At 38.4% G+C, this 13,919-nt stretch overlaps 1 protein-coding gene and 1 long non-coding RNA gene across 8 annotated transcripts in view; one reads left to right on the forward strand and one right to left on the reverse strand.

Annotated features, from left to right (window-relative positions):
• The window catches only part of LOC110181660 (uncharacterized), a 222,177-nt gene that overhangs the window by 102,529 nt on the left and 105,729 nt on the right, over window positions 1-13,919 (reverse strand). For 3 of the 4 annotated variants that reach the window (XR_015272411.1, XR_015272410.1, XR_015272412.1), the window contains one exon: window positions 9,305-9,344. The exons of the other annotated variant lie outside the window; for it this stretch is intronic. This is a non-coding gene — a long non-coding RNA (uncharacterized LOC110181660). The remainder of the gene's footprint in view (window positions 1-9,304; window positions 9,345-13,919) is intronic. 4 annotated transcript variants of the gene reach the window in all.
• The window catches only part of bi (T-box transcription factor bifid), a 91,181-nt gene that overhangs the window by 49,392 nt on the left and 27,870 nt on the right, over window positions 1-13,919 (forward strand). For 2 of the 4 annotated variants that reach the window (XM_086836149.1, XM_086836150.1), the window contains exons 3-4: window positions 948-1,061; window positions 1,127-1,289. In XM_086836149.1, the coding sequence (XP_086692275.1) occupies window positions 948-1,061; window positions 1,127-1,289 (277 nt within the window). The remainder of the gene's footprint in view (window positions 1-947; window positions 1,062-1,126; window positions 1,290-13,919) is intronic. The other 2 variants (XM_086836151.1, XM_086836153.1) reach the window with 1 other exon arrangement.

Consider the following 13,919-nt stretch of genomic DNA (forward strand, 5'->3'; position numbering starts at 1 on the left):
AATCAAAGGTCTATTGGTCACAATTTAACTGTGAATTTGTAAAGAAATTAACCCCTAAAATTTCGCTCAGTGCAGCTATAGCCAAACCTGAACCCGAACAGCGATTGAGTGATTGCTACTTAAAGTTATAATTTTCATATTTATGCCCTTGTGTGTGTGTGTGCAGGGCGAGATCTCCTCTGGCCAAAGACGCCTCATCCTTCAGATTCCCTCTCCCTGCACATCCTCATCCCAAGGAATCATCCCCTCTCTCCACATCCTCATCCTTATCCTCAGTCTTTTCCTCTTGTTTTTCGGGGGTCGGAAGGTGCAGATGGAGGGACAGGGAACGACATTGCCAGTGCTGTGTGTGTGTTCCCCCTTTTGGTCTGGGCCATGTAATTTTCGAGTTTGCACATTGCCACCAACATGGCTAATCAACCTGGCCAAGAGTGGAGCGGAGAGGAGAGGAGAGGAGACCCCGCTCTCTTCTCTTTGGGCCAATTTGAATTCGAGCGGGAAACGACGAGTGGGGGGAAGTAGAGCTCTATAGAGGTCTGGGAGCTGGGAGCTCTGGAGCTGGGATCTCTGGAGCTGGACTTCGAGTCGAAACAATTTGTGGCTTGGCGCCACTTGATAACCCGGCCCCGCCGTATCGTTTGGGCCATGGTTTGTTTGCTTTTGGCCAACACAGCTCAAGCACACCGTAGTCCGAATCCAAATCCGATAATGATGATGATGATGATTGTTTTGCAGCGAGCTGCGATCTCTCAAGATCTCTTGGCGGTTTTGGGGGGCCCCCTGAGAACCCTGAGAATACGTGTTCGAGACTGGGATACACTGGGATCTCTCCTACGGTACATATAAACCACCGCACTGATTAATGCTTTATTTGATTACCCCCACAAAAAGCACCACCCATTATTCTCCTAATCGTTCATATATTTATATATTCCTTGTTTTTGCAGACAAATGTTTCCGCAAATGAAATTTCGTGTTTCGGGACTGGATGCCAAGGCTAAATATATCCTGCTACTGGACATTGTGGCGGCGGATGATTATCGTTACAAATTTCATAATAGGTAAGTTGATTTAACATATTATATGATGATTATATATATATATATATAAATTGTATTAATTGCAGTCGCTGGATGGTGGCTGGTAAAGCGGATCCCGAGATGCCAAAACGCATGTATATCCATCCAGATTCACCCACAACGGGTGAGCAATGGATGCAGAAAGTTGTTTCATTTCACAAATTAAAATTGACCAACAATATTAGTGATAAACATGGATTTGTAAGTACTGTACGTCTTCTTTGTTTACCGCATTTAGTTAACTAAGCAACACCTATATATTACCCATAAAACACCCTGATAATGAAAACCAGAACAAAGCTAAACCAAAACCAATAGTAAAACCCTTAAAAAACAAAGTCTTGATAGGAAATTAGTTTCATTTTGTGTATGCTTTTTTACTTGACTGAAAAATATTAATTTGAAATTTTCCTGAAGCTAAAATTTGTTTTGAATGTTTGCTGTATGATTGAAAATAGGTTTTAGATAGATTTTTCCAATAATTAACTCCCAACTCTACAAAGTTCCTTTAGGAAATAAAGCCAGACGGAACTGTCTTACATCAAAGTAGACTTTTATCTAAGTTTCCTATCCAAAGAGCCCTGCTCTTAACACACTCTCCCCAACTTCCAACTTCTTCTTTTTTAATTTCCTTCTATATATTTTTTTCCAAGTTAATTTTTCCTTCCTCTTATCATTGGAAATTTGCATGGCATCCGAGAGTCGTCGGTCTCGTTCCTCGGACTTGCACTTTGAAGTAGTCATGGTCCTCCTTCTTATCTAAAACTTCTCACACGCATGAAGAAGCGGGAATGGGATAAGACCAGACCCGGGGATCTGGGATCTGGGATCTTCTCTGTTGGAGGGTGGAGAGCGGGCGCCAAGCAAATTGTCGGTTTTCATTTGAAGGCCGCTGCTGGGCCGCCGCGCTTCTTTTGACTTTGTAGTTGTGCCGACGCCGATCGCGTAAATTTCATCAACTGCTGGGCAAAATTTTCATTTTTTATTGATCGAACGATCGAGTGGGGTGGGGTTGGGGTTGGGGTTGGGGGTTGCGCCCACCCGTTGTGACTTTACGATCATGATCATGATCATAATCATGATCATGGGTGCTGGTGATCATTACGATCTTGGGCGGGCGCCATGTGGTTCTGCAGTTTTGTGTCATGTCTCCGCCTCTTTCTTCTGTGGCTCGTTTTGCATGCCGAGTCATAAATCGCTTTAGCGAACAAGCCGCCACGCCGAGGCGGTGGATAAGGGCTACTCCAGCTTGATTCTCCATTCTCTGTTCTCAATTCTCCATTCTCTGTTCTCCATTCTCCCCCGTAGAATTGTCCGTGTCCGTGTCTCTCGTGTCCGGCAATGTGTGCGTGGGCCTCCGCCTAAGTAGCCTGTGTTGGCCATTAATTTCGCTTAGTTCAAACGCCAAAAAGCCGACGCTGCGTGTGGCTCTTACTTGGGTATTGTGACTATAACGATTCCCAATTGTATGCCAAAGTAACTGGATTTTATTTCAAGTGTTTTATATATATTTTAGCTATAGTTTAAGGTCATTTGAGGGTATATTTTAGTACGAGAAATATAATTATTAGCAAAGAGTAGCAAAGGGAAGTCTTTAGAAACAGCTACCGCGTTACCTATCATTTAACTAAACACACATCAAGTATTAGAGCCTTGTTTTAAGTATTTCAAATCAGGAAAAATCTCAGAGATATATATAGTTCCATCAACTTTCCTAGTACTTCGTCTTTATAGCAAACTTCTTACCTCACTTTACCCCGAAATAAATCAATATATAATTTGCTTAAATAATGAGAGATATTTTTGTTTAACTTTGATAGTTTTCTGGAAAATCAACAACACTGCAGCAACAACTTCAACAATAACAATAAATGGAAACCAACCCCCTTGAGTTTTTAAGTTCACCAGCTGTTGGCGCTCTCAAAAGCGTTATAATCATATAATCATGTGATACCCGTTTGCTATTTAAAGTCTATAATTTAACACTTTTTGCGGTCGGTGGGGGTCAGCTATATATACATACATATATATAGCTCTATGTATATATATATATGTGTGTAAGAGGGGAGCACCTTTTATAAGTTCGAGTTCGAGGAGGGGTGGTGCTTCAGGGGTGTTCGCTGGGCGTTTTGAGTTTGGGTTTTATAGCTGATTTTGCTGCCTGCTCTCCGCTGGCTGCGTGTCAAAACAACGGAAAAGTCGTAGCAAAAGGCCCTAGGTTAAGGCGGTAGAGAGAGAGAGGGGAGGGAGGTACCCGTAATTGTGTGCCAGTTGAGCCACCTTTGTTCGATCCGTTAAATTAAATATATATATATATATATATATGTATATATTCACAGTGACGGTCAGAGCAATAGCATTATCAAAAAATCGAATAGAAATGCTTTAAAACAGAGATCAACATATTGAAACAAATTTGGTAAATGTAGATGACTTTTCATGGCTATTTCTGTAGGTATTTCATGTCTCTCAAATGCTACTTTGTAGTAAATATATTTCCCAATGAAAATAGGTATAAGAAAGTACTCTAAGTATATAAAAATATATATTTGAATCTAATAATTAAAAGATTCAAATTAGTAAAGTATTGAATTTGTAAAATAAACCACATATACTATAAATAATTTCACTCTTTAATTATTGCTAATTTTTCAACTGCTTGTGTATTTCACATATATTTGTATAAATATATATAAAATTTAGCTGCGATTCATTCCGATTTTGGGCCCCAAAGCCTAACGGAAACGGAAGCGGCTTTTCATACATTGAAATGCACTTAGCAGGCGGCAGAAAACGCGCACGTTTTTAAACGCCCTGTTTTTTTTTTAGTGCTGTGTGTGTGTGTGTGTGTGTTTGTGTGCGTGCTGGTCGGCCATGTTGCGGCCAGAGCCACCCTAATAAGGCATTAATGGGTATGGGGTGGACCCGACCAAAAGAGAGGGTTGGAAGGTGGAAGGTGTCGCATTAATGCGTTTAATTGTTGCAGCTTGAGTTTTTGGGACACTCTTTACTCCAATTAGCACCATTCGGTGGAAGAAGCTGTACACTGAGCGAATAATATAGCTCTTAGACTGATGTATTTTATATACTTTTGATAAAAGAAAAGTATAGGTTAATAGGAAATATATTTTATAGAGAACATGTTTTATTAAATTAAAAGTAAATATGTGAGAAAGAATGATGTATTGGTAAATTATGATATATATTATAATAATAATATTTTCTATATATCATATAAATTAATTATTGTTTATTATATATAGAAAAATTATTATATATATTATATAGATCAAATTATATAAAATACATACTACTTCCAAGACTAAAAGAACATAGTTTATAGTCACAAAAACATATAAATTTCCCTGAATACTCCTTTAAAACTGTCATTATAAAGGTTTTCTTAATATTAGATATATATATATATTTTATTATATATTTAATATCCATCAATATCCATCCCAAAAAAAAGACATGTACTCAGGGGGAAGAGAGAAAAGAGATTTCAAATCGTTTGGTTTCGATTTTTTCGAGGGGTTGGGGGTTAATGGGACTGCGCCCTGTCTGCTGCCATTAGTTTCCCCATAGTTCAAAGCATAGTTGGCCATCTTCTGTGCCCATTCAACCATGGCCAAGTGGTCTCGAGAGCACATCCAGATTCAGTATCCCATATCCCATATCCCAAAAGCAGACGAAGCGAACAAAAAATTATGTCCAAGGCGGAGGAGAAATGGAATGGGAAACGGGTTGACAAAACTAAACTCAAGTGGAGTTCCATTTCCGGGCAAATTAATCGAGGCTGAGCGGGGAGAGTCCTTTAACCCATCCCCCTGCAAATGCAAAGCCATCCTGTTGATATACATGGCAAAAGGCCAGGTCCAGGCTCTGTTCTCTGGTGGTTTTCTTGAAACAATTCGCTTAGAAAATCAAAGGCGGTACCGCAAACTGCACGTGTGTGTGTGTGTCTGCTGTCGGGATATGGGATATGGGCCAAGGGATATGGCCAATTTGTCTGAGAGAGACACACACACACACACACTCGAAGCGAGGTCAGGTAGTTTAGGTGTTGCCCGAAATATACAATTTGAAAGGCTCCTTTGAAGTTGACAGCCTTGTCAGATCCATCCAGGGCATCCCAGGACATCCCAGGGCATCCTTGGCTCGTGGAAGGATGTGTGCTCCTTTTGAATTGAAGTGGATTGAAGTGAATGGGAATGCTCATTGTGCCGCCAATTAGGTCCTTGTGGACCAAGGTCTCCAGACAATGCCAAGGCAACAACGCATTCGATCACTTAAGCACTTGTTTATTATCCTTGCAACTATTTTTAGATATTCTAAGGGCTTTTAATAATTATCGATACGATTGGTAGTAAAGTAATTTGTGGAGTGGCAGTTGGATTTCTTTTTATATAACATATACTAGTATAAAGATAGCTAGTCTGTGAGGATCGGTATCCTTTGGTTTGGGTGCAACCCTTGGGCAGGACAACCCTGATGTGCTAAGCCCTTAATGAGGATGCTTCCTGCTTCCAGCCACAATGATGATGATGTTGCCGGGTAGCTGCTGCTGCTGCTGATGTGGCTGGAAGATATGGCTGTATATATGTTATATATACTGCTGCCTTTTGTGCCCTTAAATGTCTGATTTCTTATCTAAGGCCTAATGCCATCAATTGCGGCACTGCGGCAGCTATCTTGCCGCCCATATCATATCATATCCTATCCTTTAATATGGCAAAGAGTGCCATACTGGTCCCAGCAATAGTCAACAGTGGTGTTCATATAAATAGATACCAGGATTTGTAAGCTAAAATGGGTTAAAAATTAGGTACCAAAAAGTATGGTTTATATAAGAAATATGTCTAAAACAAGTTCAAGGTTAGAATCCTTTGGGGAATTCTTAGTGAAAAATGGTTAATTTCTTAATAAATATTTAATTAATATTATTCTTATTAAGCTAACCTCAACTGTAACTAAGAAAGGCGTGGAGAACAGGGTATCAATGTCTATCTATCTTGGGAGATCAGCTAGATTAGGCCTGCTGCTGCTGTTGCTGTTGCTGCTTTATATATATATATATATTTACTCTTTTTTTCACCGCCAAGTGAAAGGAGCAATATGTGAAATATTCGCAACAGCTGGCTAACTGCTGCTGCTGCTGCTGCCATATTCCTCCTCTTCCCCTCTCCCTCTCCTAGAGCCATACCCGCGAATGTTGGAACTGGTCTTGGCCATCAATCATTCAACTGATGGAAGCCACACGCAATTTGCCGGAGGGCGTAACATGGTAATGGGATTGGGATTGGGATTGCGACTGGGAATGGGAATGGGAATGGGAACATGGCCAGGTGAGATGAGCCAAAGAGAGCTATGGCTTGTGATTGGAAAACCATTTTAAGTGGCCAAAGTCTTCTCCAGAAGACTCCTAGTTGGTATATTAAGTTGTTTCAGTTTGGTTTTTATAGCTTCCTCTTAAGTGAATACCCAATGGATCTGGTAATTTCAGTTAATTTCAAGGCTATAGCTATGATTTTTATGGTTTAGTTTTTCTAAGTAAATAAATAAAGGCAATTTGTGAGAATAAAATTAATAAGCTAGATGAATTCTTATGGTATTAATAGTTTAAAGAACTCTTTAATATTTCTTTATAATTAATTAACTCAGGTCTCATGTCCTGCTATTTCTTGTTTGCTTTTGGTATCTAATCTTGGTCAAGTGTTGCCCACAAATGCGGACATGGACAATGTAGATAATGCCGGGAATTCAAATCCAAAAACCAAAATCTCTCTGTGGCCAAGCCCATCATCATTTGCAAGGGTTAAGCCCTGCTCCTGGAGCTCTTCGTGGTGGCCAGTTTTTGTCCAGGACATTAGCATATTACTCTCCGGATCCGGCCAGAAGCTAACGTGACCAGCGGCACTTAAAGCCAGGAGTCAGGAGTTTATTTTTTTCCCCTAGTTTTGTTTTCGGGTGTTTTGTCACAAATTTTGGAACATTTAGCTTAGCTTAGCTTGCTCTCATGGACTCCTTTTGGGTTTTGCGGTCTAAAGGGGCGTTGAAACTAATTAACATATTTAATGTTTTTGGCACGTTTGACTCCAGCAAGGCCCAGCCCAAAAAGCCAAAGCGGCGTGAGTCCTGGCGCCAGGCCTAGTTAAAATCTAATAAAAAACCTGAGCATGCCTCATAAATTTCCACTCTGTCTGTAGTAGTAGTAACTCCCTCATTTTATTTATATATATTTTTTTCTACTCATTTCTATGAGGAGAGAGAGTGAGAGGGGTTGGTTGAGCGCCTAATGGCGAACGCGCTTTTATGTTAAATTAAAACCGAGATCCTGCCACATCCTCAACTAAACTCCTGGCTGTACTCTAGTGTTTCCTTTTTTGGGGTGGCATTTCCACGAAAATGTTGAATGTACAACGACAACGAGGTGGCAAGTACGTTGTCGCTGAGGTGCGACAAAATATCGCAAATAAAAATTCCATTTTGTGTTTTGGAATTTTTTAATATTCAAATGAAGTCTCGCGGAGCAGGGACGCAGGGCGTAAAATATAATGTACATTTTTCAAGAGTTTTTCCTGGGGTAAGTTTTATTTCTGGCTACCTTTTGCCACTCAAGGACCTTAAAGTCAGCACTCTTCAAGCCCAAGAGCTTCTGCAAAACAGAAGGTTTCAAGAGTTTTTTTTCTGACTTACTGCCAGGCATTTCACGTTTTGATTTATTGAGTAAGCAATTTGAGCTATTCGAGTTTGATTCACAAATATTGTGTGAATAAAATTAACACTTTGTGAAAGAAAAGAATAAAGTCTGGAGGAATAAAATCATTTAAGAATTAGTGAATTCAGCCTTCGTCAAAGTTTCTTACCTAATTTAGTATTAATTCCTAATAGTTTCCATTAATTATTTGGAATATATATATTCCCTTAAATTTCCCTTACCCTCTGACCCTTTTTTCCATCTTATCCCTCATTAACCTGGATCTTGGAACAAAGCAGAAAAGTCAGGAAAATATATATTAGAGAAACGAGAGATGCCCCTCTCAATGGCACTTAATCCCCTTGATGATTAGTTGCTGCCCGCCCCTGGTTATCGATTTTGGTGGCTGATGGGATCGGAGCTCTATCTTTCTTTCTTTCTTATATTTTCTTTATATTTTTTCCTGAATGGCAGGATTAGGTGAGCCGCAGCAACGAGATGATCCTTTCCTAATATCCTTAGGGTCCCTCACAAAAAAAAAAGGCGCATCTTCAACGAGATGCGATCGCTTGTCTAACAACATAATTAACCAGACCCACGCCCACTTTTTCATAGTCTTTTCTTGGCTCTTACTTTATACATGTATTTTTTGGATGGATTTGAGGTTGGCACATATATACATATATATATATATATATATATCGGTGGGGCGTCTCCCGTGGTGCAGTCACCGCAATCTTGAGGGCTCCCCTCTCTAGATTTCTTTGTGTATCTTTTTTTTTTTGTGTTGTATCTTAGTATCTTTGTATCTTTGGTGTGCTCGCTGCGGTGCATGTCTAAACAAATGCTTAGAAATTAAGGGCGCGCGACGACAGCTGAAGACGAGTTTATGATGCCAGGACAATGCACACATGCTGGGCTCAGTATCCATCCTGTCTCCTGTCTCCCGTCTCCTTTTGTGCCGCAAGTGTGCGTGCCAAGAAAGGGGGGAGCAGCAGGATGGGGGGACCCAAAATCCAGCGATTAAATACATATAATATATATGTAACATATATAACATTTTCATCCCACAAATCCTCACAAACCAAATCCAAGTGAGCAGCGCCAGCTGTCAAGTGGTAGAAGGAGGACAAACCCCATTGTTTGGCTTTATTGTTGCCAAAAAGGAGATCACAGGAAATGCGGGGCTCGTGGATTTTCCATTAGGCCAAAGCAAATAGACAAGCTTGACTTGGATTTCCATCGGGCGAAAGGAGGGGAACGGAAGTGCAATATTTGTGTGGCAAATAGATTTCTAAACGCGACTATCTATAGTCACAAATGCACTGCGTACAACCAAAGTGTGCCTATTACACTTGAAAAACTACTAAAAAGTGTTTTAGGGGATTTTCTGCATAAATTGAAATATTTTTGAAGGAAAATGTTAGGTAAAGTTGTTCTTTCAGAATGATTTTAAAGGTTATCTGTAGATTTCTTAGAGTAATATACATATTTTTAAATATTTTTAAGTAGTTTCATTGCTTACAGTTCAGCTAAAATTCCCAAGCTCCGATTCAAGGACACATCTAAAATAAAAACATGGAAAAATATTGGTTAATAATGAATTTCTTTTAGCTAAGAACTACAACAATCTTATAATGCTTCTATAAATAATTATATAAAAATATTTAAGTATTACTAAATGGTTTTCTATACCCATACAATAATATACATTTTTTTAAAGTGCACTCTCTCCCTTCATCTGTTTTGTTTGTATTTTTGCTTCGTTTTTTTATCTGTCTGAAGAAGCGCCATCAGCTGAGCTGGAATAAGATCTCCTATCAAGCGGTGATATATCCGCGGAGTGCCTAAGTCTGAGGTGACAGTTAAACACCTCAAACATGCTACCACATTGTGTAAATCTCTATTGGTATTCAAATGTTTGTACCCAACTCAGACTGTCTGTCTTTCATCTCAGCTCTACCATCTCCCATCTGTTTACCTTTGTTTCTATTTGAATTTAAGATATTTGCCCATTCTCCAGATTGTTTGACTTGTCTGCGACTCGAAAGAGACTAGCATTCACCTGCTGCAGCTTCTTGAAAAAATATGTATATACATATAAAAAAACGAGCTTCGTTCAGACAGCTTGCAACACTCGAGTGGTAGAAACGGAAGCTGCCTCCGCTGGCGCCTCAAACTAATCTACCTAATCTCGTAGGTCACCAGATATCTCGGTTTTATCTCGACTTTTAAGTGGGTGAAATAGTTGGTAGAGAGATTCATTGTCATATTTCCTTCTGTAGATATTTTCAACACTTTTTTTTTGTAAGCTTACCCAACTTGGGGTACATTTTCTCCAGGTGCTTTAATCTTTTATCTTGGCGTTCTTAAAGGTTCTTTCGATATCTTTTGCTGGCGCCACTCGCAGGTTACCCCAAAAAAACAAAAAAGTCTCGGGCAACCTTTGCCCATTTTTGTTGATCTTTACTTAGCCGAAATGTTTGCCCAAGAACCATTCATTCTTTTCTTTCGGCGCTTATCTGAGACTTTCAGCGATATGTTTGAGTTCATCTCTTCTTGAACAGGTGAAAGTAAGAGAATTTTCTAGTAGCTTTTTAATGGTTTTACTTGATTTTAATTATATTATTGGCTCGAGCTGATGTCGTCGCCATGCCATTAACCATATAGTAGTAGTCAGTATGACAACAATTATGGCAACAACTTTAACAACATCTAATACACGGCTGGCGAACGGGAACAACAACGAGAACAACTTGGATGTCGCACGCAAATTCTGTGTTGTCTCTCATTAAATGGGGGGGACTCCAGGGGGCAAAACGGGGGCTTTGTTCCATAGATTGATAGTTGCTGTAGCTGGATATATACATATATACGTATTAATGTATGTAGTTAAGGTTCAACTATATCACCAGCAAACGCTCGGCTGTGGACATGATTCTTGCGTGTTGACAACTAAGTTGTCTCTGTCAAAGCGTCAATCACTGGGAAAACAATTTTCAAAATGTACGAAATGAATATATTTATGATATTTGCATAAATGGGGGGAGGAAGTAAGGGAAATATTAATATAAATTGTATTTAGGGGAGTTAAGTCTGGAGAATATTTACAAGTTAGTTAACGAGTTAGTTTTCATTCTTTTAAACTAAAATTCCCAATAGGTTCTGGTTGAAAATTTAAAGTAATTTCATAAATTTGTTAGAGAAATCTATATATTTGTATACCCTTCCAGGGTATTATTATTTCATTCAGGAGCTTAAAACACAGTGAAGGAATCATTTCCCACCCTATAAATCATACATATTCTTAATCAGCATCAACAGCCGATTCGATCTAGCTATCTTAGACTGAAAAAAAATTTACAATTTTTTTTCGAACATTTTTAGCGATGAAACCCCTTAAAAAATTTAAAAAAAAATTGAGTAAAATTTTTTTTCTGCCAAACATGGCTAGATCTATTCCCCTGATCATGCTGATCAAGAATATATATGATTTATAGAGTCGGAAATGATTATTTCACTGTGCAAACTTCTAAAGAAAATTATAATACCCTGTAAAAGTGTATAAAAATAAATAAAACCCAACTCGAGCACACACAAAAGAACACTAAAAAAAGAAGAAAACCAAGGGGGAAATACGAACTATTAGTGAGATAATTAATTGAATCAATCGACGCGCTGCTGTTGGCAAATGGAGCGTAGCATATTCCACTTCTACTATATTATTTTTCACCATATATATTTACATATATATTTTATACTCGATAATTTTCCACCCGGGTCACTCATCAATAACCGCCGGGACTCGAAATAATAACAAGAAAATGTTGGGCAATTATTGTTATCGCTGCACCTCGGACCCCGGTCAAGACTCGTAGAGTATCTGTATCTAAGTATCGGTTAATAGTATCTACCTGGCCCAGCCAGATGAATGACTCTATATGTATATGGAATATCTATGGCCTGGACTCTGGGGCGGTGCGCACAGTGGGCGTGCCAGCAGCGCGCACAGTGGGGAGATAATGGCCTCGTTTTGTATTATTTTGTTTGTTGTTATTTTATATATTTTGTGTTTTTTTTTTTGTGTCTTGTGGCGCAGTTTCCCTGCTTCGGTCTAGTGGAAATGCTTCATGAAAATGGGAAAATATAAAAAGCTGGAGTTGGTAAATGAATATGAATGGATATTAATAAGTGAAGCTTTCCAAAAGCGAATTCAATTAGGAAATGTATTTAAAAGAAATCAGAAAATTAGAGTTATAGCCAAGAACCTGAAGTATTTATGTTTTTAATACTTGTTTTGTTACGTTAATAATGAAATAAAGAATATGGATAAATATTTATTTTATAATATTTTTATTAGATTTATTCATCTTTTTGATAGCTTAACTTGTAATTTTGTTTTACTTATAAGTTTAAATAGTGTTCTGTATTAAAATCACAGTCTGGCTGACAGCAAAGGCTTTTTTCTCGCCTTTCCCCACTTTTCCACCTGGTCACAACCACATTTTCCCCACAGCCTGTTGATAAATTATCGCTCTTAACGAGAAAAGCGCATGAAATTGGCACCAACAAACAAACTAAAAAAAAAGTGCATTGTACATGCAACTCAGGTAGCCAAGCGCCGCCCGTCATAATTACCAAAAAAGAAAGAAAGAGAGAAAAAACAGAAACAGAAAAATATTAATGAATTATTTGGAAAAACAAACGCCATGGAGGCCGGGGGTGAAAATTAGGCATTTAATTGTCTCGACCATAACGCTCGCTCCCCCCCCCCCCTCTCTCACCGTTCAAATTATAGGCCCTTTCCCTTCTCCCGATATCACCCACCAGCTGACAGGCGTCACGTTGGAAAACCAACAAAAATTTAACTGCGAACCAAAAAAAAAAAATAAAAAACGGAGGAGGCACATGCAACGCCGCTGGCCCCCGCCTTCTACAACTTTGAGCCCTGGCGCCACAAAATGGGCGCAACGTGGTCAACCACCAAAAAAAAACAGAATAATAATAATAAAAAAAAAATAGGAACAAAAAAGTTAAAGTTAAATAAATACTAAAGGCAAAGGAGAAAGAAATTAGTATGCGTCTGCGGTGGCAACTTCATTTTTTCGATGATTTATTAAATGAAAAATTCAAGAGATCCTTGAGAAGGAGAGAGAGAGAGAGAGAGAGGGAGCAAGAAAAAAACATTTCTACACGCGTCTCATTATTAAATGAAATTATACTTTTTATTATAGATTATTAATAATTTGTGACACGTAGTGGCAACCATTGGTTTCCAATGAAATCGAACTGAGGAGGCGGAGGAGGAGGAGGTGGAGTAGGTGCATGTATAACATACACACTTTTGGTGATTTGGTAATTCCCGACGGGCGCCGGGGAATGTCTCTGATCACTGGACGGATGCGATCACAGCTAAAAATAAAAGCATCCATCCATCCGTCAGTCAGTCAGTCACTCATTCAGACCATCCACCATAACAAGCTCCATGAAATTGCAATCAAAAAATGATTCAAGGTTGAATAATTAATATTTATTCAATATACCCGAGAGCTGGTATACATGAAAGATCTCCTTGTTACCTTACCATAATTTATTAAAGGAATATATGTATATCACTATATGGTTGAGAGCATTTTAAAATCAGGTATTTAACATGGTTATTAAAGATCTCAGAGCATTTACCAGACTTGTAATCAGTGAGGAAAGTTGATCGAGGAAACCTATTAAATTCAAGAATCTGGTATAGTGTTATAGTTGAGCTTGCTTAATAGGAAGTTCTCTGATTCTAGAACTAGTAATGTTTTAGCTCTCAAAACAAGTAAATAAACGAAAACAGGGTCTTAGAATCCCATCATATCATAAACTAATATATGATATTTAAAGTAAAGAGCCTGGAATAAACCAGGAAATTTTGTCCCTCTTAATAGTGTTCATGTGCAACACAGTTTAGGCAAAGAAATTTACTCTTAAAGCAAATAAATCAAATTAAAAACAGGTTCTTAAATATATAACATACCAAATACTAATAAACAAAAATTTAAGTAAAGAACTGAGAATATATATTTATATTTCTAGTTATTTCTCAATAATAATACCTAATAATACTACAAAAAAGAGAGGTCTTTAAACAGGGTCTAATG

The sequence above is a fragment of the Drosophila serrata genome, unplaced genomic scaffold, assembly GCF_035046125.1.
Source record: "Drosophila serrata isolate PLE 108 unplaced genomic scaffold, ASM3504612v1 contig_276, whole genome shotgun sequence".
Lineage (NCBI taxonomy): Eukaryota > Metazoa > Arthropoda > Insecta > Diptera > Drosophilidae > Drosophila > Drosophila serrata.